The 25,376-nt window shown below is 42.5% G+C and overlaps 2 protein-coding genes across 6 annotated transcripts; one reads left to right on the top strand and one right to left on the bottom strand.

The window, feature by feature from the left end:
• The first annotated feature begins 96 nt into the window (after window positions 1-96).
• On the top strand, window positions 97-9,147 carry LOC121245565. 5 transcript variants are annotated; one of them, XR_005936861.1, is made up of 5 exons: window positions 97-473; window positions 2,792-4,231; window positions 5,077-5,746; window positions 5,847-7,264; window positions 7,366-9,147. XR_005936861.1 is itself a non-coding variant. In XM_041143587.1 (3 exons), the coding sequence occupies exon 3, from the start codon at window positions 8,002-8,004 to the stop codon at window positions 8,776-8,778; it is 777 nt and encodes a 258-aa protein (XP_040999521.1). In that variant the 5' UTR covers window positions 4,925-5,746; window positions 5,847-7,264; window positions 7,366-8,001; the 3' UTR covers window positions 8,779-9,147. The 5 variants fall into 5 exon arrangements, 1 of the variants encoding a protein (XP_040999521.1); XR_005936856.1 differs by adding an exon at window positions 4,405-4,406 and having other exon boundaries at window positions 97-4,231; XR_005936850.1 differs by having other exon boundaries at window positions 97-4,231.
• Window positions 9,148-20,903: 11,756 nt separating this feature from the next.
• On the bottom strand, window positions 20,904-24,335 carry LOC121246649 (replication stress response regulator SDE2). Its single transcript, XM_041144869.1, has 3 exons — window positions 23,574-24,335; window positions 22,141-22,723; window positions 20,904-21,199 (listed from the first exon to the last, which is right to left on the bottom strand). The coding sequence occupies exons 1-3, from the start codon at window positions 24,203-24,205 to the stop codon at window positions 21,053-21,055; spliced, it is 1,362 nt and encodes a 453-aa protein (XP_041000803.1). The 5' UTR covers window positions 24,206-24,335; the 3' UTR covers window positions 20,904-21,052.
• Between the last annotated feature and the right edge of the window lie 1,041 nt (window positions 24,336-25,376).

The raw sequence follows: 25,376 nt of genomic DNA, 5'->3' as shown, positions 1-25,376 counted from the left end.
TCCTTTTGTTATTTTTATTTTTTGGATTTAAGTCAGCTGAAATGTTCCTGATTTTTGTTATTAACTATATTGTTTTCTTTGAAGCTTGTATTCATTATGCATATATGAGGTGCTTTCTTTTCTCTCTAACACTCGTATTTAATTTTTAAGGCATATTATTCTGTTATTTGATAGTTCCTTGACTTTTGTGCCTATATATCAGTGTTTTATGATTGCATTTTCATATTGTTGTCTTTTTTTCTTTGTCAATCCACTGAAAACGATCTCATGAAAAACTTTTTTCCTTTTAATGCGGCATGCGGAGAAATATTCCGTGGCCCATATTTAGGTCTTTTTCTGTATGAAATATTATTTACTCTTAAACCACCTACATGGCTCTTCATATATATCTTGGATGTATGAAGGGCAGAAAAATTGTCTCGGGTGGTTATCCTTCTCTCTTCGAGTTGAAGTTAAATCACTTTCTTTGTAAGGTACGGTAAATTCAGATTTGGGATCGATGCTCTTGTATAATTTTTTATATGTTAGAATTTTTCTTGCCAAATATTTTTTTTATAAGCTCAAAGGATTTAGGAAAAGCTAAAGTCACACTGAGAGTTGGGTCCCGATGAATTATCCCGACAACCTTTTTTTTTTTTTTTTTTTTTTTTACTTAGTGATTAAGGAAGTGTTTTTAATGATATTGTGATTTTTTTAAAAAAATATTTAAGGGTATAAAATGAATGAAAAAAGGACATTTGGCTTTATCGGGACTCATCCTCGAGCTACACTCTTGGTGGGTGCACAACTCAAGGATTTATAGGAGATGGAGCTCCCTGCGAGGCACGAACTTCTGTATGCCAAATCCGCATTTGTCTCATTTGTGGTTATTCCTATACCATTCTTTATATTCTTGAACTTATTAATTTCTCCTCCATCTCTTCCTCTACTCGTCCTTCATGTCCTACTCATCCTCTTTTTCTTTCTCTATTTCTTCTTCTCCTCCCTCCTCTCCTTCCCTTGCTCGTAAGGAGTCCTACTCCTACTCTCTTACTCCTCTACTTGTCCTCTTTGTCGTACTCCTCTCTTCCTCATCGTCTTCATCTTCGTCTTCTTCCTCTCTTCTTCGTCCACGTCCTCCACTTCTCTTCCTCCTTCTAGATGTACTATCTGCATGGTACGATTTTAAAGATTAGTTTATTTATTTTTAGATGTGATTATAACTTTGGTTTTAAAGATTAGTTACAAAAGCTTGAGATTTCTAGAGGAGGTCTTACGCATCCATGCAACCTTGATTGGTACTGGCTAGCCTTTGGCCTTGATCCTTATGCGACGAACACTCTCTATATATAGTTAGTTATCTCTATCTTCTAATTTAACTCAATTCTTTCTTTAGGTAAGGTGAATAACTTGATTGGCGAGTACACATTTATTGTTAATTTAGTTGTCTCGTTTATGGTTATTCCTATAGTATTTTTTATATTCTTGTTGTTGTTCATTTCTCCTACTCCTTTCCTTCTGCCTCATCTCTTACTCTCATCGTCCTCTCTTCTCATCCAAATTCCTCTCCTCCTCCCTCCTTTCTTCCTCTCCACATACTCCTTGTCCTAGGGTCCTCCTCTCTTTCTACTCTTCCTGTTCTCTTCTTCCGACTCTCTTCCTCACTGTCCTTGTCTTCCTATTCTCGTCCCCTCATTCACCTCCTTTCCTCTTCCTTCTCGACATTTTTGTAGATGTACCATCTTTATAGTATACTTTTGGAGATCACTTTGTTTTTGGTTAAATATGATTAGAATTTTGGTACTCATTTTTCGATTCTCTCTAGTTTATTAAATAGCTACCAAAGCCAATGTAGAGGAGTACACATCCCTGCAACCTCGATTGGATTGGTGTACTGGCTAGCCTTCGGCCTTTATCCAAATGCGATGAATGCTTTCTGTATATAGGTGATATTTTTATACGTACCTTTTTTTTTTTTTGTATAAAATACTATTTACAGGTTTGTATGCTTTCCAATAGTTGGGATTTTTTGTATGAAATTTTATTTGCAGTACTTCATCCTCCTACATGGCTTTTCATATCTATACTGGATGTATGGCAAAACAATTGTCCTGGGTAGTTAGTTATCTCTCTCTTCTAGTTGAACTCACTTCTTTCTTCAGGTAAGGTGAAACTTGTTTGCCGATTACGCATTTATTTTTAATTTAGTTGTCTCATTTATGGTTATTTTTTATATTCTTGTTATTGTTAATTTCTACTTCTCTTCTCCTTCTCCTTTCCTCTTGTTGTCCTACTCCTCTCATTTTCCTCCTATATTCCTCTCATCCCTCCTATGTTCCTCTCCTTGTACTCCTCATCCTACTCCTCCTCTCTTTCCACTCTCTCTGTCCTCTTCGTCCTACTATTCTCTTCCTCACAGTTCTCGTCTTCTTCTTTTCTTCCTCGTTCACATCCTTTCCTCTTCCTCCTCCACCTTTTTGTAGATGTACTATCTTTATAGTATATTTTTAGAGATCACTTTGTTTTTGGTCATATGTGATTAGAATTTTAGTATTCCTTTCTCAATTATCTCGAGTTTTTAATATAATAGATACCAAAGCTTGAGATTTGTAGAGGCGGCCTTACGCATATCCCTACAACCTCGATTGGATTGGTGTACTGGCTAGCCTTCGAACTTGATCCTTATGCAATGAATGCTCTCTGTATATAGGTGATATTTTTATACTTACATTTGTTTTTGTATAAAATTCTATTTAGAACTTTGTATGCTCTCTAACATTTGAGACTTTCTTCTATGAAATTTTATTTGCAGTACTTCACCCTCCTACGTGGCGTTTCATATCTATGCTGGATGTATGACGAACAAAAGATTTACATGGGTCGTTAGTTATCTATCTCTTCTAGTTGAACTCACTTCTTTCTTCAGGTAAGGTGAGTAACTTGATTACCGATTACGTATTTATTTTTTAATATAGTTGTCTCGTTTATGGCTATGCCTATAACATTTTTTATATTCTTGTTATATTGTTAATTTCTCCTACTCATGTCCTTCTCCCTCATCTCTTCCTCTTCTTGTCCTACTCCTCTCTTCCTGCCGTCATCATCCTCTTCGTCGTACTCCTCTCTTCCTCATCATCTTCGTTTTCTCGTCCCCATTCATGTCCTCTTTTCTTGCTCCTCCACCTTTTTCAAGATGTACTATCTTTATAGTATATTTTTAAAGATCAATTTATTTTTGGTCATATGTGATCAGAATTTTGGTATTCTTTTCTCAATTCTCTTGAGTCTTTAATATAATAGCTACCAAAACTTGAGATTTGATTGGTGTGTTGGCCTTGATCCTTATGCGATGAATGCTTTCTATTTAAAACTTTGTGTGCTCTCTAACATTTGAGACTTTTTTGTACGAAATTTCATTTGTCGCACTTCACCCTCCTACATGGCCTTGATCCTTATGTGATGAACGCTCTCTGTATGTGGAAGATGTTTTTCTACTCACATTTCTTTTTGTATAAAATTCTATTTAAAACTTTGTATGCTCTCTAACATTTGAGACTTTTTTGTATAAAATTTTATTTGCAGCACTTCACTCTCCTATGTGGCGTTTCATTTCTATGCTTGAAGTATGAAGGGCAAAAAAATTGTCATGTGTAGTTAGTTATCTTTCTCTTCTAGTTGAACTCACTTCTTTCTTCAGGTAAGGTGCAACTTGATTGCCGATTACACATTTATTTTTTAATTTAGTTGTTTTGTTTATGGTTATTCTTATAGTATTTTTTATATTCATGTTATTGTTAATTTCTACTGCTCTTCTCCTTCTTTGTCCTCCTTTCCTCTCGTCATCCTACTCCTATTTTCCTCCTATATTCCTCTCCTCCTCCCTCTCCTCCTTTCCTCGTACTCATCACTTTACTCATACTCTCTTCCTGCTCTCACCGTCCACTTCGTCCTACTCCTCTCTTCCTCACCATCTTCATCTTTCTCTTCTTGTCCTCATTCATGTCCTCTTCACTCCCCCCAACTTTCTCAAGATGTACTATCTTTATAGTATATTTTTAGAGAACACTTTATTTTTGGTCATATGTGATGATAATTTTGGTATTCTTTTTTGAATTCTTTCGAGTTTGTAATATAATAGTTACCAAAACTTGAGATTTGTAAAGGAGGCCTTACATATATCCTTGCAACCTTGATTGGATTGGTGTGTTCGCTAGCTTTTGGCCTTGATCCTTATGCGACGAATGGTATATAGGTGATATTTCTATACACACATTTATTTTTGTAGAAAATGCTATTTAGAACTTTTTATGCTCTCTCTAACCTTCGAGACTTTTTTGTATGAAATTTTATTTGCAGCACTTCACCTTCCTACGTGACGTTTCATATCTATGCTAGACGTATGACGGGCAAAACAATTTTCCTGAGTAGTTAGTTATCACTCTCTCTTCAAGTTGAACTCACTTCTTTCTTCAGGTAAGGTGAATAACTTGATTGCCGATTACATATTTAGTTTTTAATTTAGTTGTCTTGTTTATGGTTATTCCTAGAGAATTTTTTAGGATCTTGTTATTGTTAATTTATCCTACTCCTCTCCTCGTCCTACTCCTCCTCTTTTCCTCCTATATTCCTCTCCTCCTCCCTCCTCTCTTCCCTTCTCATACTCCTCACCCTAGTCCTTCTCTCTTCTTGCTCTCACCATCCTCTTCGTCCTACTCCTCTCTTCCTTACCATCTTCATCTTCCTCTTCTTGTCCTCTTTCACGTCCTCTTCACTTCCTCCAACTTTTACAAGTTGTACTATCTTTATAGTATATTTTTAGATAACACTTTATTTTAGGTCATATGTGATTATAATTTTTGTATTCTTTTTTGAATTATTTTGAATTTGTAATATAATAGCTACCCAAAACTTGAGATTTGTAAATGAGGCCTTACATATTTTGGTGTGTTCGCTAGCTTTTGGCCTTGATCCTTATGCGATGAATGGTATATAGGTGATATTTCTATACTCACATTTGTTTTTGTATAAAATGCTATTTAGAACTTTTTATGCTCTCTCTAACCTTCAAGACTCTTTTGTATGAATTTTTATTTGCAGCACTTCACCCTTCTACGTGGCTTTTCATATCTATGCTGGATGTATGAAGGGCAAAACAATTGTCCTAAGTAGTTAGTTATCTCTCTCTCTTCAAGTTGAACTCACTTCTTTCTTCAGGTAAAGAGAATAACTTGATTGCCGATTACATATTTATTTTTTAATTTAGTTGTCTTGTTTATGGTTATTCCTAGAGAATTTTTTAGGATCTTGTTATTGTTAATTTCTCATACTCCTCTCCTCCTCTCTCATCTCTTCCTCTCCGTCCTACTCCTTTTTTCCTCCTATATTCCTCTCCTCCTCCCTCTTCCCTCTTCTCTTCCTCTCCTCGCCCTACTCCTCCTCTCTTCTTGCTCTCATCGTCCTCTTCGTCCTACTCCTCTCTTCGTCACCGTCTTCGTCTTCCTCTTCTTGTCCTCTTTCACGTCCTCTTCAGTTCCTCCAACTTTGTTAAGATGTACTATCTTTATAGTATATTTTTAGAGAACACTTTATTTATGATCATATGTGATTAGAATTTTGGTATTCTTTTCCAATTCTTTCGAGTTTGTAATATAATAGCTACCAAAACTTGAGGTTCGTAAAGGAGGCCTTACACATCCTTGCAAGCTTGATTGGATTGGTGTGTTAGCTAGCTTTTGGCCTTGATCCTTATGCGACAAGCGGTATACAGGTAATATTTCTATACTACATTTTTTTTGTATAAAATGCTATTTAGAATTTTTTATGCTGTCTAACCTTCAAGACTTTTTTGTATGAAATTTTATTTCAAGCACTTCACCCTCCTACGTGGCATTTCATATCTATGCTGGATGAAGGGCAAAACAATTGTCCTAAGTATTTAGGTATCTCTCACTATTCAAGTTGAACTCACTTCTTTCTTCAAGTAAGGTGAATAACTTGATTGCCAATTACATATTTATTTTTCAATTTAGTTGTCTTGTTTATGGTTATTCCTAGAGAATTTTTTAGGATCTTGTTATTGTTAATTTCTCCTACTCCTCTCCTCCTCCCTCAACTTTTCCTCTCCTCGTCCTACTCCTACTATTTTACTCCTATATTCCTCTCCTCCTCCTTCCTCCCTCCTCCATCCTCTCCTCATATACTCCTCGTCCTACTCCTCCTCTCTTCCTCACCATCTTCGTCTTCCTCTTTTCATCCCCGTTCATGTCCTCTTCTCTTCCTCCTCTATGGTTTTCAAGATATAATATCTTTATAGCATATTTTTAGAGGTCACTTTTTTTTTTGTCTATGTAATTATAAGTTTGGTATTCTTTTTTTAATTCTCTCGAGTTTTTAGTGTAATACCTACCAAAGCTCGATATTTGTCGAGGGGGACTTACACATCCTTGCAACCTCGATTGGATTGGTATGTTGGCTCACCTTCGACCTTGATCCTTATGCAACAAAGGCTCTCTGTATATAGGTGATATTTTTCTGATATTTTTCTACTCACATTTCTTTTTGTGTAAAATGCTATTTAGAACTTTGTATGCTCTCTAACACTTGAGACTTTTTGTTTGAAAATTTATTTGCAACACTTGATCCTCCTACGTGGCTTTTCATATATCTCTGTTGGATGTATGAATGACAAAAGAATTGTCTTGGGTAGTTAGTTATCTCCCTCTTCTAGTTGAACTCACTGTTTGTTTAGGTAAGGTGAAAAACTTGATTGGCAATTACGCATTTATTTTTTAACTTAGTTGTCCCGTTTATGGTTATTCCTCTAGTATTTTTTACTTTCTTTTTATTTTTAGTTTCTCTTATTCTTCTCATTTTCCCTCTCCTTTTCCTCTCCTTGTCCTACTCTTCTTTTCCTCCTATATTCCTCTCTTCCTCTCCACGTACTCCTCGTCCTACTCCCCATCTCTCACCGTCCTCTTCGTCCTACTCCTCTCTTCCTTACCGTCCTCGTCTTCTTCTTCCCGTCCTCGTTCATGGCATGTTCTCTTCCTCCTCCACCTTTTTCTACATGTACTTTCTTTATTGTATATATAAAGATCACTTTATTTTTGGTCAAATGTGATTAGAATTTGGGTATTCCTTTTTCAATTCTCTCGGGTTTTTAATATAATAGCAACCAAAGCTTGAGATTTGTAGAGAAGGCCTTACACATGCAACTTTGATTGGATTGGAGTACTGGCCAGCCTTCAGACTTTATCCTTATGCGATGAAGGCTCTTTGTATATAGGTGATATTTTTATACTCAAATTTCTTTTTGTATAAAATGCTATTTAAAACTTGTTATGCTCTCTAACCTTTGAGAATTTTTTGCACGAAATTTATTTGCAGCACTTTACCCTCCTACAAGGCGTTTCATATCTATGCTGGATGTATGAAGGGCAAAAATATTAACCTGGGTAGTTAGTTATCTTTCTCTTCTAGTTGAAATCACTTCTTTCTTCAAGTAAGGTGAATAACTTGATTGCCAATAACACATTTATTTTTTAATTTTGTTTTCTCGTTTATGGTTATTCCTATAGTATTTTTATATTCTTGTTATTCTTAATTTCTCCTACTATTCTTCTTCTTCATCTATCTTCCTCTCATGTTGCCGCCTCTTTTCCACTTACTCCTCGTCCCACTCCCCATGTCTTACTGCTCTCACCGTCCTCTTCGTTCTACTCCTCTTTTCCTTACCATCTTCGTCTTCGTCTTCTCGTCCTCGATCATGTCCTCTTCTCTTCCTCCTCCACCTTTTTTCTAGATGTATTTTCTTTATAGTATAGTTTTAAAGATCACTTTGTTTTTGGTTAGATGTGATTAGAATTTTAGTATTCTTTTTTCAATGCTCTCGGGTTTTTAATATAATAGCAACCAAATCTTAAGAGTTGTAAACTTACGCATCCCTGCAACCTAGATTGGATTGGCGTACTAGCACACCGTCTACCGTAGACCAACTACTTGTCAGCACCGACCTCCCGTACAATGCAGGAGTTTTATCGGTACCTCTCCCACCCAAGTTCAAGGTTTCCCAGATGTTCCGTGTACGACGGGTCTAATGACCTACTGGAGCACCAGGAAACGTTTAAAGCCCACATGACCTTGCATGGCTTCCTGGGAGAGATTGCTTGCGAAGCCTTTTCACTGACACTGAAAGGAGCCGCCCGGGCCTGGTTTGGGTCTCTGTCACCTGAGACCATAGATAGCTTCGACGATCTGGCTTTCCTCTTCATAACGCAGATTATGGCAAGCCAGAAGAGGAGGCGCCCGACTACTTACCTCTTCACGGTTAAACAGCGGGACGGCGAAAGCCTGAAATTGTATCTTTCCCGGTTTAATCGGGAACGCATGACCACCGACAACCAAGACGAGAAGATCACCTTGATAGCCCTCCTGGGGGGAATTTGGCCTAGGAATCCATTTATGCCTGAAATAGCGCGGAAGACCCCCACCAAACTGAGGGAGTCTATGGACTGGGCAGACAGATTCATCAACGCTGAAGACACCCTTGAGGCCCTTATGGCTTCGCAATGGTTCGAGATGGTGCAAGTAGATTGGAAAGTGGTTGGACAAAACGGAGGCCACAACTGTGGAGGGGAAAAAGAGGAGCACCAAATACAAAAAGAAAGGGAGAAGCACCGACCCGGCCACGTGGGGTGCCCCACACTCACGAGTTTGGCGGTAAAAGGAGATGTCAATCGAGCCCACGAAGAGAGCCAGCCCGAGACAGAGAGGGCCACCAATATTGCAAGTACCACATGATCGATCGGCATAGCACCAAATTTTGGTGCTATGCCTTGAAGAGAAGAAGGGAGGAAGACCAACAGAACCGGAGGCGCTAGTCAGAGGAACAAGAAGATCGGCGTGGGGGGCGTTTGGGCCCCAGCTGGGTGCGAGCCCGAGAAGGTAGAGAACGAGGGTAGAAGCTCGGAGGAGCCCCCCAACAGAGGACAGACCAATCGAGGAAATCTGCACGATTAATGGAGGATATGCAGGAGTGGGAGTCACTTCGTCAGCTTGAAGAGCACACGCCCGGAGGACACACTATGACGAGGTATTCACTATCGGGAGAACTTTCGTCAGGGCACCTCGGCACCTAAGGAGCGCCACGATAACCTTTGGTGAGAAGAACGAAAAGGGCATCACTAATGGACAGACCAATCGAGGAAATCTGCACGATTAATGGAGGATATGCAGGAGTGGGAGTCACTTCGTCAGCTTGAAGAGCACACGCCCGGAGGACACACTATGACGAGGTATTCACTATCGGGAGAACTTTCGTCAGGGCACCTCGGCACCTAGGGAGCGCCACGATAACCTTTGGTGAGAAGAACGAAAAGGGCATCCTTCACCCGCACAATGATGCGTTGGTGGTGATGATGCAGATTGCAAACTCTACGACCCGAAGGATCCTAGTTGACAATGGTAGCTTGGCAGACATCTTGTTTTGGGAAGCCTTATCAGGATGGGGATCAGCCCAGACTGATTACGCCCGACCCCTATGCCACTCAAGGGTTTCACAGGTGACATATTTTAGCCAATGGGGGCCATCACCCTATCCGTCTTAGCTAGGAAGGCCCCAGAACTGATGCAACCATGGTCGATTTCTTGGTGGTCAAAGCCCTCTCCTCATACAATGCAAACTGGGACGTACTACTCTGAACCACTTAAGGGTGGTGACTTCCACCTACTACCTTAAAATGAAGTTCCCGACTGACTTGAGAGTGGGAGAAAGTCCGTGGTCATCAGGTCCTAGCTTGGGAGTGCTACACTTAAGAGCTAAGACAGGAGGTCAAGGTAGTCACGACAGTTGAAAGGTAGTCACGACAGGAGGAGAGCAAGCCCTTTCAATAGGCCGAACCCAACGAGCCCTTGGAGTTGGTTTTAGTCGATCAATAGAGACTGGAGAGGACAGTTCAAATCGGGACTAGGTTGGACCCAGAGTTGAGGCAGGCTTTGAAACGTGTTTTCATTGAGCACCAAGACGTGTTTGCTTGGAGCCACAAGGAGATGTCTGAGATTGATAACTTTGTCATTGAGCACAGGACAAAGTTATCGCGATAGCCCAGGAGGTGGACCGTCTCCTAGTGGTGGGGTTCATCCAAGAAGTTCACTACCCAGAATGGCTCTCCAATGTGGTCTTGGTAAATAAGGCTAACGGGAAGTGACAGATGTGCGTTGACTTTACCGACCTAAATAAAGTTTGCCCAAATGACAGCTTCCCATTGCCACGTATCGACGTAATTGTGGATTCGACAGCAAGACATCCCCTCCTTAACTTCATGGATGCCTATTCAAGGTATAACCGAATTAGGATGAGCCCGGACGACAAAGGAAAAACAACATTTGTTACGGACCGAGGCTCTACTACTACATAGCCATGCCGTTCGGCCTCAAGAATGCTTGCGCCACTTACCAGCAGTTGGTTAATTGGATGTTCAAGTAGCAGATCGGAATGAACATGGAAGTGTATGTGGACGACCTGCTAGTAAAGAGCAAGGAGCCCAAGCAACATCTGGCAGATCGTTTCATAGTCTCCGAGAGAACGATTGAGGCGAACCCTGAGAAGGTGAAGGCGATAATGGGGATGCCTTCCCCCGCAACCTCCATGAAGTCCAGAGGTTGGCTGACCACGTGGTAGCCCTAAACCGCTTCATCGCCCGATCAAGTGACCAGTGTCTCCCATTCTTCAAAGTTCTGAGGAAGGCCCAAGAATAGGATGCAGCCTGTGAAGAAGCTTTCACTGATTTGAAGAAGTACCTGGGCCACCCCAACTGTTGAGCTAGACAGAACCAGGGGAGGACCTGACTGCGTAGCTAGCCATATCCCCACAAGTCGTGTCAGCAGTGCTGGTCCGGGAAATAGAGGAAGGGTAGAGGCCCATCTACTACATGAGTCGGGCCTGCTGTGTAGCTAAAGTGAGGTACCCACGGACTGAGATGTTGGTGTTCGCCCTTGTCATTGCCTTAAGAAGATTAAAGGCATACTTCCAGATCCACCTAATGAAAGTGCTCACTGACCTTCCCCTCAAGAAAATCTTGCAGAAGCTAGACACCTTGAGACAGCTCGCTAAGTTGGCAATCGAGCTCAGCGAATTCAATAGTATTTGCTCTACCCCATGATCAAAAGACAGGTATTGCTGGACTTCATCGCATAGTTCACCAGCTTCCTAGAGGAAGTCCTGATTGCACCCTAAGGAAAGCAACCAACAATGAAGCCGAGTATGAAGCGCTCCCAAGTGGTCGTCAGCCAGGTGTTGGGGTAGTTCGCCACGAAAGGTGAAAGGCTAAAAAAGTATCTCCAACTCGTCTGCAACGACTTCTGCTATTTCCACATCCAACAAGTCCCAAGGGAAAAGAATCAGAATGAAGACGGATTGACAAAGGCCGCATCTGGACAGGAAAATCTCCCTCTCGGAACACGTTGTGGACAAAATGGTCAACACCCCGTCCATCGAGGGTGAGGTGTCTATCGCTAGCCTAGCCCCTGAATGGGCAGCGGACATCAGGAAGTTCCTACAGGAGGGCCAACTATCGGACGACTCAGAAAAAGCACGAAAGGTTAGGAATAGGGCCGCTCGTTTCACCTTGCTGGAAGGGGTCCTGTATATGAGAGGCTTATCCGAGCCACTCTTCAGATGCCTTTTGCCGAACGAGATGCAGTACATGCTGGCAAAAATCCACGAAGGAGTCTATGGGAGCCACTTGGGAGAAAGGGTGCTAGCCGCAAGGGTAACCCGAGCCAGATACTACTGACCATATTCCCTCAAGGATGTTGAGGATTTTGCGAAAAAATGCCCAAACTGTCAGGAGCACGAGTCGGTGCCGCACTGCCCATTGGAGGAGCTAACGTCGATCACAGTGCCATGGCCTTTCGCCCAGTGGGGCCTGGATCTAATTAGCCCATTCCCAACAACCAGAGGAGAGCCAAGTTCGCGGTCATAGCAGTGGATTAATTCACGAAGTGGGTCGCAATGGAGGCCCTCGCGAGCATCACTTCCTGAACCATCACGAAGTTCCTGTGGAAGTTAGTGGTATGCCGATTCGGCATACCCCAGAGCTTCATATCAAACAATGGAAGACAGTTCAACTGCACACATTATCGGGAGTGGTGTGCGGAGCTCGAAATCAAGGTGAAGTACTACTCGCCAAAACACCCCGAAGCCAACGGCCAAGTCGAGGCAACCAATAAAACCCTCCCTCTCCACCTTTAGGAAGAAGCTCGGGGCGCACAATGGAGCATGGGTCGAAGAACTCCAGAGTGTACTATGGGCATACTGAACAACTATCTGGACCCCCATTAGACACCATTCACCCTCACTTATTGGAGCAAAGCATTAATTCCTGTGGAAGTCGAAATGACCATGTTCCGTATTCAACACCTCGACCTGGACACCAAGAATGAGAGGTTAGCCAAGGGGCTGAATTTTCTGGAAGTGAGAAAGGAAGAGGTGGCGATGTGAACGACAAGTAACAAGAGAAAGGCAGAACAAGACTTTAACAAATGGGTCAGGCCATGGCCCTTCGAAGTGGGTGACTTGGTGTTGAGACAGACCAGAGTAACAACCTAGGAAGAAGGAAAACTGGGATCATGATGGGAATGCCTGTATGTAGTAACCGCAAGCAACCAACCCGACTCCTATCGCCTCAAGCAAGCTACTCAAGCTCCCCCACCCCAAGAACGCTGAACACGTGAAGAAGTACTACATGTAGGGAAATGGAGCAATACTTTGTATGAAAATTGTAAACTTTTTTGATGAACAAGAATGCCCGGATGTTGGCCTCAAATTCTTTGTCGTCTAAACTTGGCACCAACAAAGCCGAGTCCTTAGACTCGCCGTGGGGTCGAGCTAGGCATCAGATCCCGAGCCCTTATCAAGGCCTCACGACCAAAGACGTCGAGTCCTTAGACTCGTTGTGGGGTAAGGCCAAGTCCCTAAACTCGCTGACTCCCATTCAACAAAGCTAGAGACCTCACCGAGGGGTCGAGACTGGGCATCAGATCCCGAGCCCTCGTCAAGGCCTCACAACCAAAGAAGTCTAGTCTCTAGACTCACCGACTCCAATTCAACAAAGCCAAGTCCTTACACTCGCGGGTCGAGGCTAGGCATCAGATCTCGAGCCCTCGTCAAGGCCTCATGACCAAAGAAGCCTAGACTCGTTGCGGGGTAAGGTCAAGTTCCTAGACTCGCCAACCCCCATTCAATAAAGTTGAATCCTTAGACTCACCATGGGGTTGAGGTCGGGCATCAGATCCCGAGCCCACATCAAGGCCTCATGACCAAAGAAGTTGAGTACCTAGACATGTTGTGGGCCAAGTCCCTAGACTCGCCAACCCCATTTTCAACAAAGACGGGTCCCTAGACTCTCTGTGGCTTTGAGGTCGGGCATCAGATCACGAGCCCTCTTCAAGGCCTCATGACCAAAGAAATTGAGTCCCAAGACTCAATGCAGGGTCAGGTCATGTCTTTAGACTCGCCGACCCCCCATTCAACAATGCCGAATCCCTAGACTCGCAGTGGGGACGAGGCCAAACATGAGACCCTAAGCCCTCATCAAGGGCTCACGACCAAAGAATTCGAGTCCCTAGACTTGCTACTGGGTGAGGTCAAGTCCCTTGGCTCACTGACCCCCGTTCAACAAAGCCGAGTCCTACACTCGTAGTGTGGTCGAGGCCGGACATTAGATCTTGAGCCCTCGTCAAGGCCTCACAACCAAAGAAGTCGAGTCCCTAAACTCGTTGCGGGGTAAGGCCAAGTCCCTAGACTCGCCAACGCCCTGTTCAGCAAAGCCGGGTCCCTAGACTCGCCGTGGGGTCAAGGTTGGGCATTAGATCCCAAGCCCTAGTCAAGGCCTCACGATCAAAGAAGTTGAGTCCCTAGACTCGCTGCAGGGTAAGATCAAGTCCCTAGACTAGCCAATCTCCTGTTCAACAAAGCCAGGTCTCTACGTGGGGTCGAGATTGGGCATCATATCTCAAGCCCTCATCAAGGTCTCACGACCAAAGAAGTCGAGTCCCTAAACTCGTTGTTGGGTCAAGTCATGTCCCTAGACTCGCCGACCCCTATTCAACAAAGTCGAGTCCCTTGTGGGGTTGAGGCAAGGCATCAAATCCGTAACCCTCGTCAAGGCCTCACAACCAAAGAAGTCGAGTTCCTTGACTCACTACGAGGTAAGGCCAAGTCCCTAGACTCGCCAAACCCTTGGTCAACAAAGCCGGATCCTTAAACCCGCCGTGGGGTCGAGGCTAGGCATTAGATCCTGAGCCCTCGTCAAGGTCTCACGACCAAAGAAGTCAAGTCCCTAGACTTGTTGCAGGGTAAGGTCAAGTCCCTAGACTCGCCGACCCCTCGTTCAACAAACTGAGTCTCTAGACTCGTCATGAGGTCGAGGCGAGGCATTAGATCCCGAGCCCTTGTCATCACGACCAAAGAGATCGAGTCCCGAGATTCACCATAAAGTCAAAGAGCAATAGGTAAAACACAAGCAGTTGGAAGAAAGACACTTTCATTACTTTTATGCACAACGTGCATATTTACAAGTACACGTCAATGAGGAGAAGGAGGAAGAGGAGCGCTCGGGGGGAATGAGGGATATCCTACCTTCCTGAAGTTCTTGACATAAGCTTGTGCTTGGGAGTTCGGGGGAATGGAAGTTAGGGCTAGGGTATGCAGATCCAACCCAAGGTGTTGCAGCAAGTGTTCGTGCATTCGTTTAAGGCCCTCTCAGTAGCCAAAAGCCCAAGTTGTATCCCGAATAGAATTAGTATTCACGACTCGGGACCTGAGATCTCTGTAGAATGCTAGGCAGCGTCATCCAACCGGAACCTCATACCCGAGATTTCCATATCGTGGGCCATGAGGTCAAGATTCTTTTCAATCACCTTCTGCGAGAATTTGCCGACACGTTCCTTGGCCTGTCGCAGTTGTTCCCTTTGGTGCTGGGCCTCCTTGGTGAGTTTGAAGTTCCCAGACAACAACCTCCGCCTCTAAACGTTGGTTCTACTCTTTCATGTACTCCACCTCGTTGACCAGGCCTCAACACTTGGTCTTGAGGTCTTTAATCTTTTGGGCCACCTACTTCAGCTTATAATACCCAAAGCAGCCCAGCGTCCCGAGCTCTCGATTGGCCTCCTCCAGCTCCCCTTGCTCCTCACCAATCGTCGCAGCCAACCAATCTACGGCCTGTAATGAAAAGAACAATTAGAAACGCCAAGGCAAGGGCTGGAAAGGGCCCAACGTAGCAGAGTGTGGGGGTAAACCTACCTGGGCAAAGAAGGGTCGCAGCTTATGGGCTACCCACTCGATGGCTGCGGCCCAAGCCTTGTCCACATTCGAGGTCGGGGCCTGGCTCCCCTCGGCCTTAGTGGAAGAGGAAGGGTCGGCAACCTCTAGCTGCCAAGAGAATTCCTGTATCCCCCACATAGCCTCCCTCCAAGGTTTGAAAGAAATCTCACCGGCTGAAGCAGGACCAACTGATGATGGAGCCCTAGAGCAGTCGTCGTCGCTTAGCTCCACAACGGAGTAGGAATCCTGGGGACCTCCTCGGGGCCCGCGCTGCTCAGTTCGATGAAGGAAGATAGGGAGGGAACAATCCTGACATTGGGAGAGGCGGACCTGGTGACTTCCTCTTGGTTCCTGGTCACGAGGGAAAAGGGCTTGGGGTAGGTTCTCCCTTGTCCTTCTTGTCTTTCTTCTTCTTGAAGCACGCTTTCAGCCTCGGGAAAATGGGATCTCACCCAAGAAGTTTTGCAGACTACGTATGAATGATCAGGCACAGACAAGTAGTCTCGAATGTTCTTGTCGAAGAGGGCCAGGTTGATGTGCAACTCATCAGGACTTCTAGTCGGGACTCTTCCCTCTGGTTCAACATAAGGCCCAAGCTCTGTGTGGAATGGAGAAACCCCCAAACTGCCTAGACAGGATATTCCTTGTGGGTTGCCTCCCCCTCCGGGTATTCCCAGCTTGAGCTCGCCACGAAGAAGTACTTCCAAGACCACTCTTTAATGCTTAAGTGGTGTTGTTCGAGCGTAGCGATCTTCAAGCGAGGAGTCCGAGCCTAGAAACTGCATATGGTCCCCGGCTGACAGTTGATGCAATATACCGATAGGAACACCCGAGCTGTTAGGTCGGGATACTCCTCGGCAGTTCCACTGAGGGCTATCTAGAAGATGACATAGCTGGACACCAAGAGTCGCCAAGCATTGGGATGGAGCTACGCTGTTCAGAACCTAAATAGTTCCTAAATAGCCAAGCATTGGGACACCAAGAGTCCCTAAATAGTTCAGAACCTCGTGAATGGTGGTGGAATGGGAGGTGTAGGCCGTTTGCGAACGTCAAGGGGTAGAGGGCCACTTGGGATGCCGTTCCGTTAGGGTTCATCGCGTGTTCCCCCTCTGGGGATCTATAGGATGGCAAAGGTAGGAATGTTGCATTTGGCCCGGAACGCCCTGAGATCCACGCCGGTGACGGACGAAATCCAGTGCTTCCCTACGAAGTATGGGGCAACAGTTTGTGAAGAAGACGATGGAGCATTGGGAGCCATAGTAGCGACGGGAAGTGATGGGAATAAGATGACAAGCACAGTTTGGGAAGTGGAGAGGAAGATGGCGGAGGAGTAAGAAAGCTTGGGAAGGGGAGGAACGCACTGTGGTAGGAGAAGAAGTTGGGAGAAAATGCCTAGAGAGAGAGAGTCGTAAATGGAGGAAATGGAGGTGAAGGGGGGCCTTATATAGTCGAGGGAGGCTGGAAGGCGCGCAGGAAATGAAGCAATGCTGACAGTGATGACACCAACGAAACGCCATGCGGACCCTAATGGTACGGTCGTCACGAGTGGCAGCCATCATGTCAACCGTGTGAGAAGCACGGTTCAATGGGATCCTTAAGGCATGGGGAGAGGAGCAGTCGGTCTGTCCAATCAACCATGGGAAGATGGAAAGGTCGCAAGAACAGAGGAGACACACTTATTGGATGGATAGGTGGCCTCGGGCACTCGATCAACGGGAACTGAAATGATGACCTAGGAACTCAACCGAGGGCGGCACCATTAATGAGAGGAGCAGCCGGCCTGTCCAATCAATCGTTGGGAGATGGAGGGGAACAGGAACCGAGGAGACACACTTATTGGTTGCACATGTGTGCCTGGGAACTCGATCGACAGGAGCAGAACTGATGTCCTTGGGAACTCAACTGACGGGTGACACCATTAATGAAAGGAACTTCTGAATTCCCACCACAATTTTGTGATAGGAATTCGCGGGGTACTGTGAGGGGAGCCCCTCCGGAAAGTGGCCCAGGCCCAAAGAGATCAAGTCGCGAAGGCCCAAGCCCCTCAGGTGGAAACCTGAAGCAAGCCAGGAGCTTAGGAAGCCATGTGACAAGCCCACGTCTCGCCTGCCCATACAGACAGGCCTTGGCACCAGACTCGGCCCGGTCAAGGAGCCCTGCAATAGGGTACGTAACGAACAACTGCAGCAGAGCACAGGCAACTGGGCATGTTGGATCATGGGCACGCCAGACCAGAGAGACGCCGCATTCAATGCATGTCAGGGAGCCCTACATGCAACGATGTGCTGCCTAAAGTGTTGTAGCACGGCCTGACATACTGCCGTGACAAAAGGGTGGTGGCAGGTCTGACCCGAGCACGGCCTAACACCCCACAATCTCCCTTGGCAATCAAGTTTGGCATCGGAGTGACCCCAAACGTCATCGGAGCCCATTCTTCTTCCTAGTTGCAGGTCCTGAGAGTTTGGCTACCGTGGTATTGCTCGGTGGAACACATTTAAGCAATGTTGTGATAGTGAGGATATTACTTATAAAAGTAGTGTATGCTTAGATGTAGCGACTCATTGGAACTCCACCTATATAATGTTGAGGGCTGAAAAGTTTCAAAAATCATTTCAATGGTTAGAGGATGAAGATTCAGAATATGTTAAGAGCGTTGAGGAGGATGATAGTAAGAATGATGATGGTGTTAATGAGTTGAGTAAATGAGGGGCATCCAAGTTAGGGCCTTCAACGAAGGATGATTGAGATAAGAGTAGGTTGTTTGTAAAGTTTCTTAAACATTTTTATGATGCAACCTTGCATTTCTCGGGGGCTAATTATGTCACTTGCAACTGTTTTGTATTTGAGCTAGTGACAATTCAAGATGCAATTAATCTGAAGTGTGTGAAAGGGCCTCATAATTTGAGGACAATGGCATTTAATATGAAATCTAAATTTGAGAAGTATTGGGGAAATCTTGAAAAAATGAATCTTTTGTTGTATGTTGGGTTAGTTATTAATCCTCGATATAAAATGCGTTGTCTAGCATTTTGTTTTGAAGGAATATATGATGATAGTAGTTCGAAAGTTCTTATGTTGGTGGATCGAGTTAAAGATGTCTTGACTCGTTTATACGATAGTTATTGTGAGAATGACAAAGGTGATGTTGGGGCACAAGATCAAACTATGAGCTAATCAAGCGAGGGAGGGCTAATACTACAAGTTCAACTGCTTGGGCCAGTGATTTCATATTATTTAAATTGGCTCAATTTAAGAAGCATTTGGAGTCGGAGAACTCTTTGGAGAGTAAATTTGAAGTGGAGATGTATTTGTCTGAAAAATGTGAAGAAGATGATGGTAAATTCAACTTGTTGACTTGGTGGAAGGTTAACTCCATTGGATATCGCGTGCTTTCAAGTGTTGCGCGGGATGTTCTTGCAATTTCGATATCTACAATTGCCTCTGAGTCGGCTTTTAGCATAGTAGGTCGAGTACTTGACCCTTTCCGCAGTAGCCTATCTCCATTTATGGTAGAAGCTCTTATTTGTACACAAAATTAGCTCCGTTCTTCTGCCCCGATTAACATTTGTAGTTCTTCTGCCCCGATTAACATTCACTTTTTCTTTTACTGTCTCTAAAGTGTATATCATAGTTTGATTTGTTTTCATTATTATGCTCATTCTTTTTTCTTCTCTTTTGAGTAGAGCTCATAGAAGACCTAGGGAGTTCTTCAATACCTATTTCTTTGGTTAGAGATGATTAAATTTAAAGTATGTCATCTTTTTACATCTGTCCTCAAGTTTGTTTTTTCATTTAATATAATTAATAACTTTTTATTGGAATACAATTGCAAGGTTTGTTGAATGGACTATTGGAGTTGGTGGCTTGGTGCATAGCTATTTGTTTTAGTTGTAAATTTTCTTATTGGACGTTCTTGTAATTTAGACTTGGAATTTAGATTTGTAATTTGGACTTCTAATTTAGATTTGTAATTTAGACTTTTGGACTTTTATGAATTTCCTTTTTATTGTAGATTTTTTTTTCCAGTTTTTGTAACAATTATATTTATAGGCTTATAGCATTCTTTTTTTTACAGTAGATTTCTGTTTTCAGTTTTTGTTTTATAGCAGTTTTTTATAGCAGATTTTTGTAAATAGTAAGATTTTTAATAAAACAATTTTTTTTTAAAGCAGTTCTTTTTTTATAAACAGTTTTTTTATGACAAATTTACATTTTATTAAAACTGAAAAATCGGATCAAACTGGACCAAAATCGGTAAAACTGGAGGTAATGGTTTAGGATAGTAACCGGTGTATAATCTGTTTTCAAAAATACAAAATCAATGTATATCGGTTCAGTCTTAAATTTTGTTCAAAATGTACATATATTAAAGAAGAGTAGTACAAAGTTATGTAGCCATTACAAAAACTGAATAACGAATAAGAGGAAGGGAGAAAATGGAAATCAGATGACGTACGAACCAATAATAGCAACGAATTCGAAAACCATAGCTTTTCGAATAAGAGGAAGGCTATGGTTCTATGCCTCTCGGCAGATTGGAATGCATGCAGATATCCGCTGTACTTACGAATTGACATAGATTTCACATTCACCGTTAATTTCCATTTCTAAACTGTTTGATCAATTACCACGGTTAATGCTTAATTTGCACAACAGATGAGGAAAGAATTATTCTCGGCTGACAAGGATGATTCGGGCTTTAATACGGTATTTTTTGTGTTTATTCATAAAATAAAAAAAAAATAAATAAAAATAAATAGAGAGGCACAGAGATTTACGTAGTTCGGCATAATACATACGTCCACGGATGGTTTGGGTGTGAAATCCACTATAATGAGTGATTTTACAATCTCTAATAGCCTCATATATCTCACAATACAATAAAGGGGTTTTGGAAAGATCATTTCAAGTCGCTATATGGGGTGAAGTTTGCACCTAAGAGCCGTGTAGAGTGTCAAATTTGTAGAGATCTCCTCCTATATAAAGTCTATTTACCTGAAATAATCGAGTCTAACTAGACTTGTGAAACTCTTTCATTTTAGAAGTCTAAATCTTTCTTTTTATAAATCAACTTATCTTATCTCTTCTTTAACTTTATATCTGTTGGCTAAATACTTAATTTTATCTCTTCCTTTAGTTTTAGCGATTGGACCCAATCAATTCTATCTCAACCACTGACGTAGTTTTTGCTTTCTTTGTTTTTGAACTTTTTTTTTTGTCTACAATTTTAGCTCTTTTACTCTTAAAAAAATTTTGCTTATCATCCCCAACACCACGTACCAATATATGATTTATCATTTTCATTATTCTATATCAATATATATGTTTAAATACAAGGAAAAAAATAACAAATCATATATTAATGTATGGTGTAAAAGATGATAAGTATGCTCTTTTGCCTGCCATTTTCAGTTCCTAAACCGAAGAGCCTGATCGTACAAAGTGCTTATTTACCAGCAGTAAAAAAAAAAAAAAATTGCTACAGATCCAGGCTTAAGCAAGAGAGCTGTCTATAGTAGCCCTTCAACTGATGTGAACATAGTAGACGTTCAAGATTTGCATTACGAAGCATCTCTTGATTATTGTAGTTAGAAGAAGAAGAAGCAGCGAAATCCAGATGTCGTACATTTTACAAGCCATATGCAGTTTAACAGAACTGAGTTAACCAAAAAAACAAAAAATATACAGGATTCAACCTAAGTAGTTATCTCACAATTAAGTTGAGAAATTCCTCCACAATACATGTTGGCATCATTTTTTTGCCAGCAACTTCTTAGGGAGCTTATCCAAAGGCGTAGATTTTAGCAGGAAAATCCTGGCAGCACGCTCTTGCAAAGTACCCCCGCATTTTAACCCACGTGCTTGCAGTTCTGACTTCAACCTTTCCATGCCAAGTACCTGCCATCCATTATGGTCGTGGCAAAAGAAAACATTAAAGATGCTGTAGAATCAGCTTCATTAACTGAACAATGGGGTTCTGAATAAAGTCAATAATAGTAACCAAAATGACATGGGAAGAAATAATGGCTTGCATGCAAAATCGTTCCTCTTCATGAGGTAAGGCTATAAAGTTGAGTTCAACAAAGACCATGCATAAATCACAGCAAAAAAGGAAAGAACATTTCTATTTCTTTTTCTTTTTTTTAATAATATATATTGATGTGTAAAACTTCTTTATTTACTTGACATCTGACAATAAGCTTAATAATCAACACAAGAGTCGGAGATACACAATGCAAGCCACCAAAGGAAAACATATCCTTTAAGATAAACAAAATTCACTGGAAACATGTAAACACGCAGAATCACATAAACAATGACTGCTATACAGTTCTGCAAAGATATAATGGAAATATAGGCAGCGTCAAAACCATGCTCCCATATCGATAGCTTCAAATGGATACGACCCTTCAAATATAGCACCACTTTCGCTTGAGACGTCTTCAACACAACTCCAATGTGAGACAGCACAATTTGGCAATTTGAGAAATCCCAAATCATGCCGGGTGCACGCCAAGAGCCAAAGAAAATATACTAGACATCACCCAAAGAGTTTGGATCTACTCGTTTTTTATTTCCTTAACAAATGGGGCAGAATGATGGTGTCCTAACCTTATTTATATGGAATCAGTCTTTGATTGCAGACTAAAGAAAAAAAAAAAAAGCAACCTGAACAATCCGTACAAAGGTAACAAATTTAATACTACCATTGGGACAAAGATAATCCATATCTTTAGAGAAAAATGAAAATACAAACAGTAATTCAAAGTAAAACAATCACAAGAACATACAGCAAAGAGAAAAATGTAGAAATGAGAGATCAGTCTGGTTAAGCATACCTCCATCTCTGCACCTGTATTAAATTCATCAAAATTTAGGGGCTTCTCCATTTCTTCAGTATTTTCACCGGCAACTGTTTCCTCAAGAACTCTAGATTTAGACTCTGACGAATTGGCTTCAGCATCAACTGATGCACTTTCAAGACCATCCTCGTTTTCTGCACTCAAGACATTGGGGAGTTCACTGGTTGCTTCTTCCAGCTTTTCAGCTGGCAATGCTTCAGATTCCAAAACTAATGTAACCTCCAAACAAGGTACAGTTGTACTCTGAGAATTCTTCTTGTCATTACTTTCTGCATCAGAATGAAGAGATTCCCTAACTTTGCAACCACCAGATTCCACCATTCCCTGCATAACAGTCTCTTTCTCTTCCTCTGAGCCACTTTCACAGGATGGTCCACCAGAAAATACGTCCTCATGTTTTCCACCAGTAACTGAACCAAAACTACCCTCAGCTTCCTTGCTTGAATCAGAATTGTTACCATGATTTAATACAACAGATTTCTCCCTTTCTTCTTCCTCATCACTGCAATCCTCATCCGTATCATCGCTATCACTTTCAGCCATTTTTCTCTTCCCCATCCTGAAAAACTCAACCATTGCAAACATCAAAACCCGTAAAATAAAATTAACCTGCAATGAATGAACATATACCACACACAAGGCGATAATAACAACAAAACCTCTCGTTTGCTAGAAGGTTTCTACAAATATATATTTTTTTATATAGGTAAATTCTGTAGAAGGTTTCTACAGAATTGTTCCATTATAAAGAAAAATGCCGCACTTATCTATACCCAATACCACTCTCTGGTTTGGTCAAGCTGAATTTTAACATAAAGTTCAATGCTGATAATGATGCATCTTTAGTTCGTTTCTTGTAAGCAAATAATCAACACAGTTCAATTCTGGTCTTCATTCACTCTTTCCATTCAATATCCCCTCCCTGCCACACCTGTTCTATTCAGCCAATCCCTTGCTGCCAGTTTCATCCTGCCTGCCTTTTCATCAGTCTCACCCTATCTTGAATCTGGAATTGAATTTGTGTGGCATCTGTTCCACTGGCTGTTGAAAGACATCCCCAGACCCTTTTGTGCCTATCTCACAGGTTTAGAGTTCTATAGGCTGGTTTCTAGCGCTCTTTCAAATGCTATAATTAGGGAACTAAATCATGAAGAAAAGAACCCTAAACTTTATTCGGCCACAATCAAACCAACACATACGAGCTTTAAATTTAATTTTCATTCCTTTTTGAACCTTTTCTATATATAAGTACCCAACCGGTGTGTAAAATAGCTTGATATATATGAGTAGAACACAGCTCAACGAAAAACGACGTACTATTGCACAAAGATAGACACCAATTCTAGACCGGTTATCAAACATAAATACATAATATGATCATATGAAACCAAATCGAAACACTAACTTACCAAATCTTCAAACGCTTCGCCTCCGCTCCCCCAGCCGGTCCACCCTTCCGCTTCACTGAGTCGTTCACCGAATCAAGGACCTCAGCGACGCACCGTTCCGACTCCTCCCGATACTTCGCCACATACTTCTCGGCCTCACCTTCCCCAACCCCCTTCTTCCCCTTCTTGGCCTTCTTCTTTATGAACTCCTCAGCGATCCTCTCGAGCTTCCTCTGTTCCTCCTCCGCCATCCACTCCTCCAACTTCTTCTCCGCATTCACGTGCCTCAGCCTCCGCCCACTCATGTCGCGGCACGCGTCGAAGTTATTCGTCTTCTTCTGCCCGGCCTTCGTCGCGGCACCACGCAGGAGCGAACCGAACCCTCCCTTTCCACCGACAAGGCGGAGGAGGAGATTGACGGTGGGGAAGATCGCCACGCCGTCGTCGGGGCACGAGATTGTGGATTCATCAGAGATCTGATGGACGCCGGTGAGGAGGCGCTGGTGGCAGGAGGGTATTCGGGTGATCTCATGGAGACGGCTCTTGACGGCGATGGCGGAGACAGTTGGGGAGGCGAATCTGAGGGTAAGGGTTTTTCCGTCTAAGAGCTTAACGAAAAGATGGTAGATCCTGCTATTGCCCTCCATCTCCATTGGTGTAGGGTGTGGCACCTCTCGTCGACGTGAAAAGGGAACGAATTCTCAACAGAAGAAGCAGAAGAAGAGAGCGATTGAAGAGGAAGAACCCAAAGAGAGACTAGAACCTAGTGGAAGTCGATTTGGGGCTTATGTATAAAGAAAAGAAAATTATATGCACAGCCACTGTTTATTTTTATATTTATATTTATAATTTTTTTTTATTTTTTTTATTTTTTTTACAGAGTTTAGGAGTGTTTTTGAAAAAGATAACAAATTCACACTCAACTCAACTCAACTCGATTGCTCTCCTCCTCCTGCACTCAAAGGGAAACTCTCCGTCCCTTTGTTCATCTGCTTGCACTCAACGAAAAACTTCGGACAATCTCATTCCTCTGCCTGCACTCGATGGAAAACTCTCTGTCTCTCTCTTTCCTCCACTTGCACTCGATGGGAAACTCTCTATATATCCCTCTCGTTCCTTCACCTGTAGTTCAGCTACTTTCCACTGCCATTGACTTCTCTCTCATTTGGACTAGCTTCTGACTTCTCTCCTCTACCACGCACATCTCTCTCAGATCTCGGCTGTTGTGCTCCCTCTCTGCCACCGACATGAACTCTGTTATCACCGTTAGGGGTCGCAAATCATGTTTTTGGATCGTGTTCATAGCGTGTTAAGTTATGAACATTTGACTATATAAGTCAATCCAAACTCAACTCATTAGGCTAAACTTGTCAAACTTCCAGACCCTAACTCAACCTATTTAGATAACGGGTCGTGTCGTTTCACCCATTTTAACCTATTTAATAATTAATTAGAAATATGTTAACACGACACGATTCATTTAAACCCATTTGTTTCATGTAAATGAGTTGAACTAAAACACATAACTCATTTGATCTGTAAATAGGATATTACCATCAATTCATTGATGGTTTCTCTAGAATAGGTGTTCCTCTCATTGCCCTCACCAAGAAGAATAACAAGTTTAAATTGATAAAAAAAATTTGAGGAGAGTTTCTAGGAGTTAAAACAAAGGTTAGTGACAGCCCCAGTTTTGATAGTTCCCACAGACAGGGGAGGGATTTGTGGTGTACACTGACGCATCAAGGTTGGGTTTGGGTTGCGTCTTAATGCATCATGTGAAGGTTATAGCATATGCTTCCCAACAACTGAAGGCATATGAAC

This window comes from Juglans microcarpa x Juglans regia, chromosome 1S (genome assembly GCF_004785595.1).
Source record: "Juglans microcarpa x Juglans regia isolate MS1-56 chromosome 1S, Jm3101_v1.0, whole genome shotgun sequence".
In the NCBI taxonomy this organism is placed as follows: Eukaryota; Viridiplantae; Streptophyta; class Magnoliopsida; order Fagales; family Juglandaceae; genus Juglans; species Juglans microcarpa x Juglans regia.
Note: the sequence above shows the minus strand (reverse complement) of the source record. Positions and strands in the feature narration are given on the sequence as shown.

What these genes read in the sequence shown, in the direction of transcription:
- LOC121245565 (XM_041143587.1), top strand. Translation starts at nt 8,002, where the DNA reads ATGCAGGAGTTTTATCGGTACCTCTCCCACCCAAGTTCAAGGTTTCCC.
- LOC121246649 (XM_041144869.1), bottom strand. Translation starts at nt 24,205, where the DNA reads ATGGAGATGGAGGGCAATAGCAGGATCTACCATCTTTTCGTTAAGCTC. An exon ending in GCGAAGCGTTTGAAGATTTG is followed by an intron (nt 22,724 to 23,573) that starts GTAAGTTAGTGT and finishes TGAGTTTTTCAG; the next exon opens with GATGGGGAAGAGAAAAATGG. An exon ending in ATACAGGTGCAGAGATGGAG is followed by an intron (nt 21,200 to 22,140) that starts GTATGCTTAACC and finishes AATGGATGGCAG; the next exon opens with GTACTTGGCATGGAAAGGTT.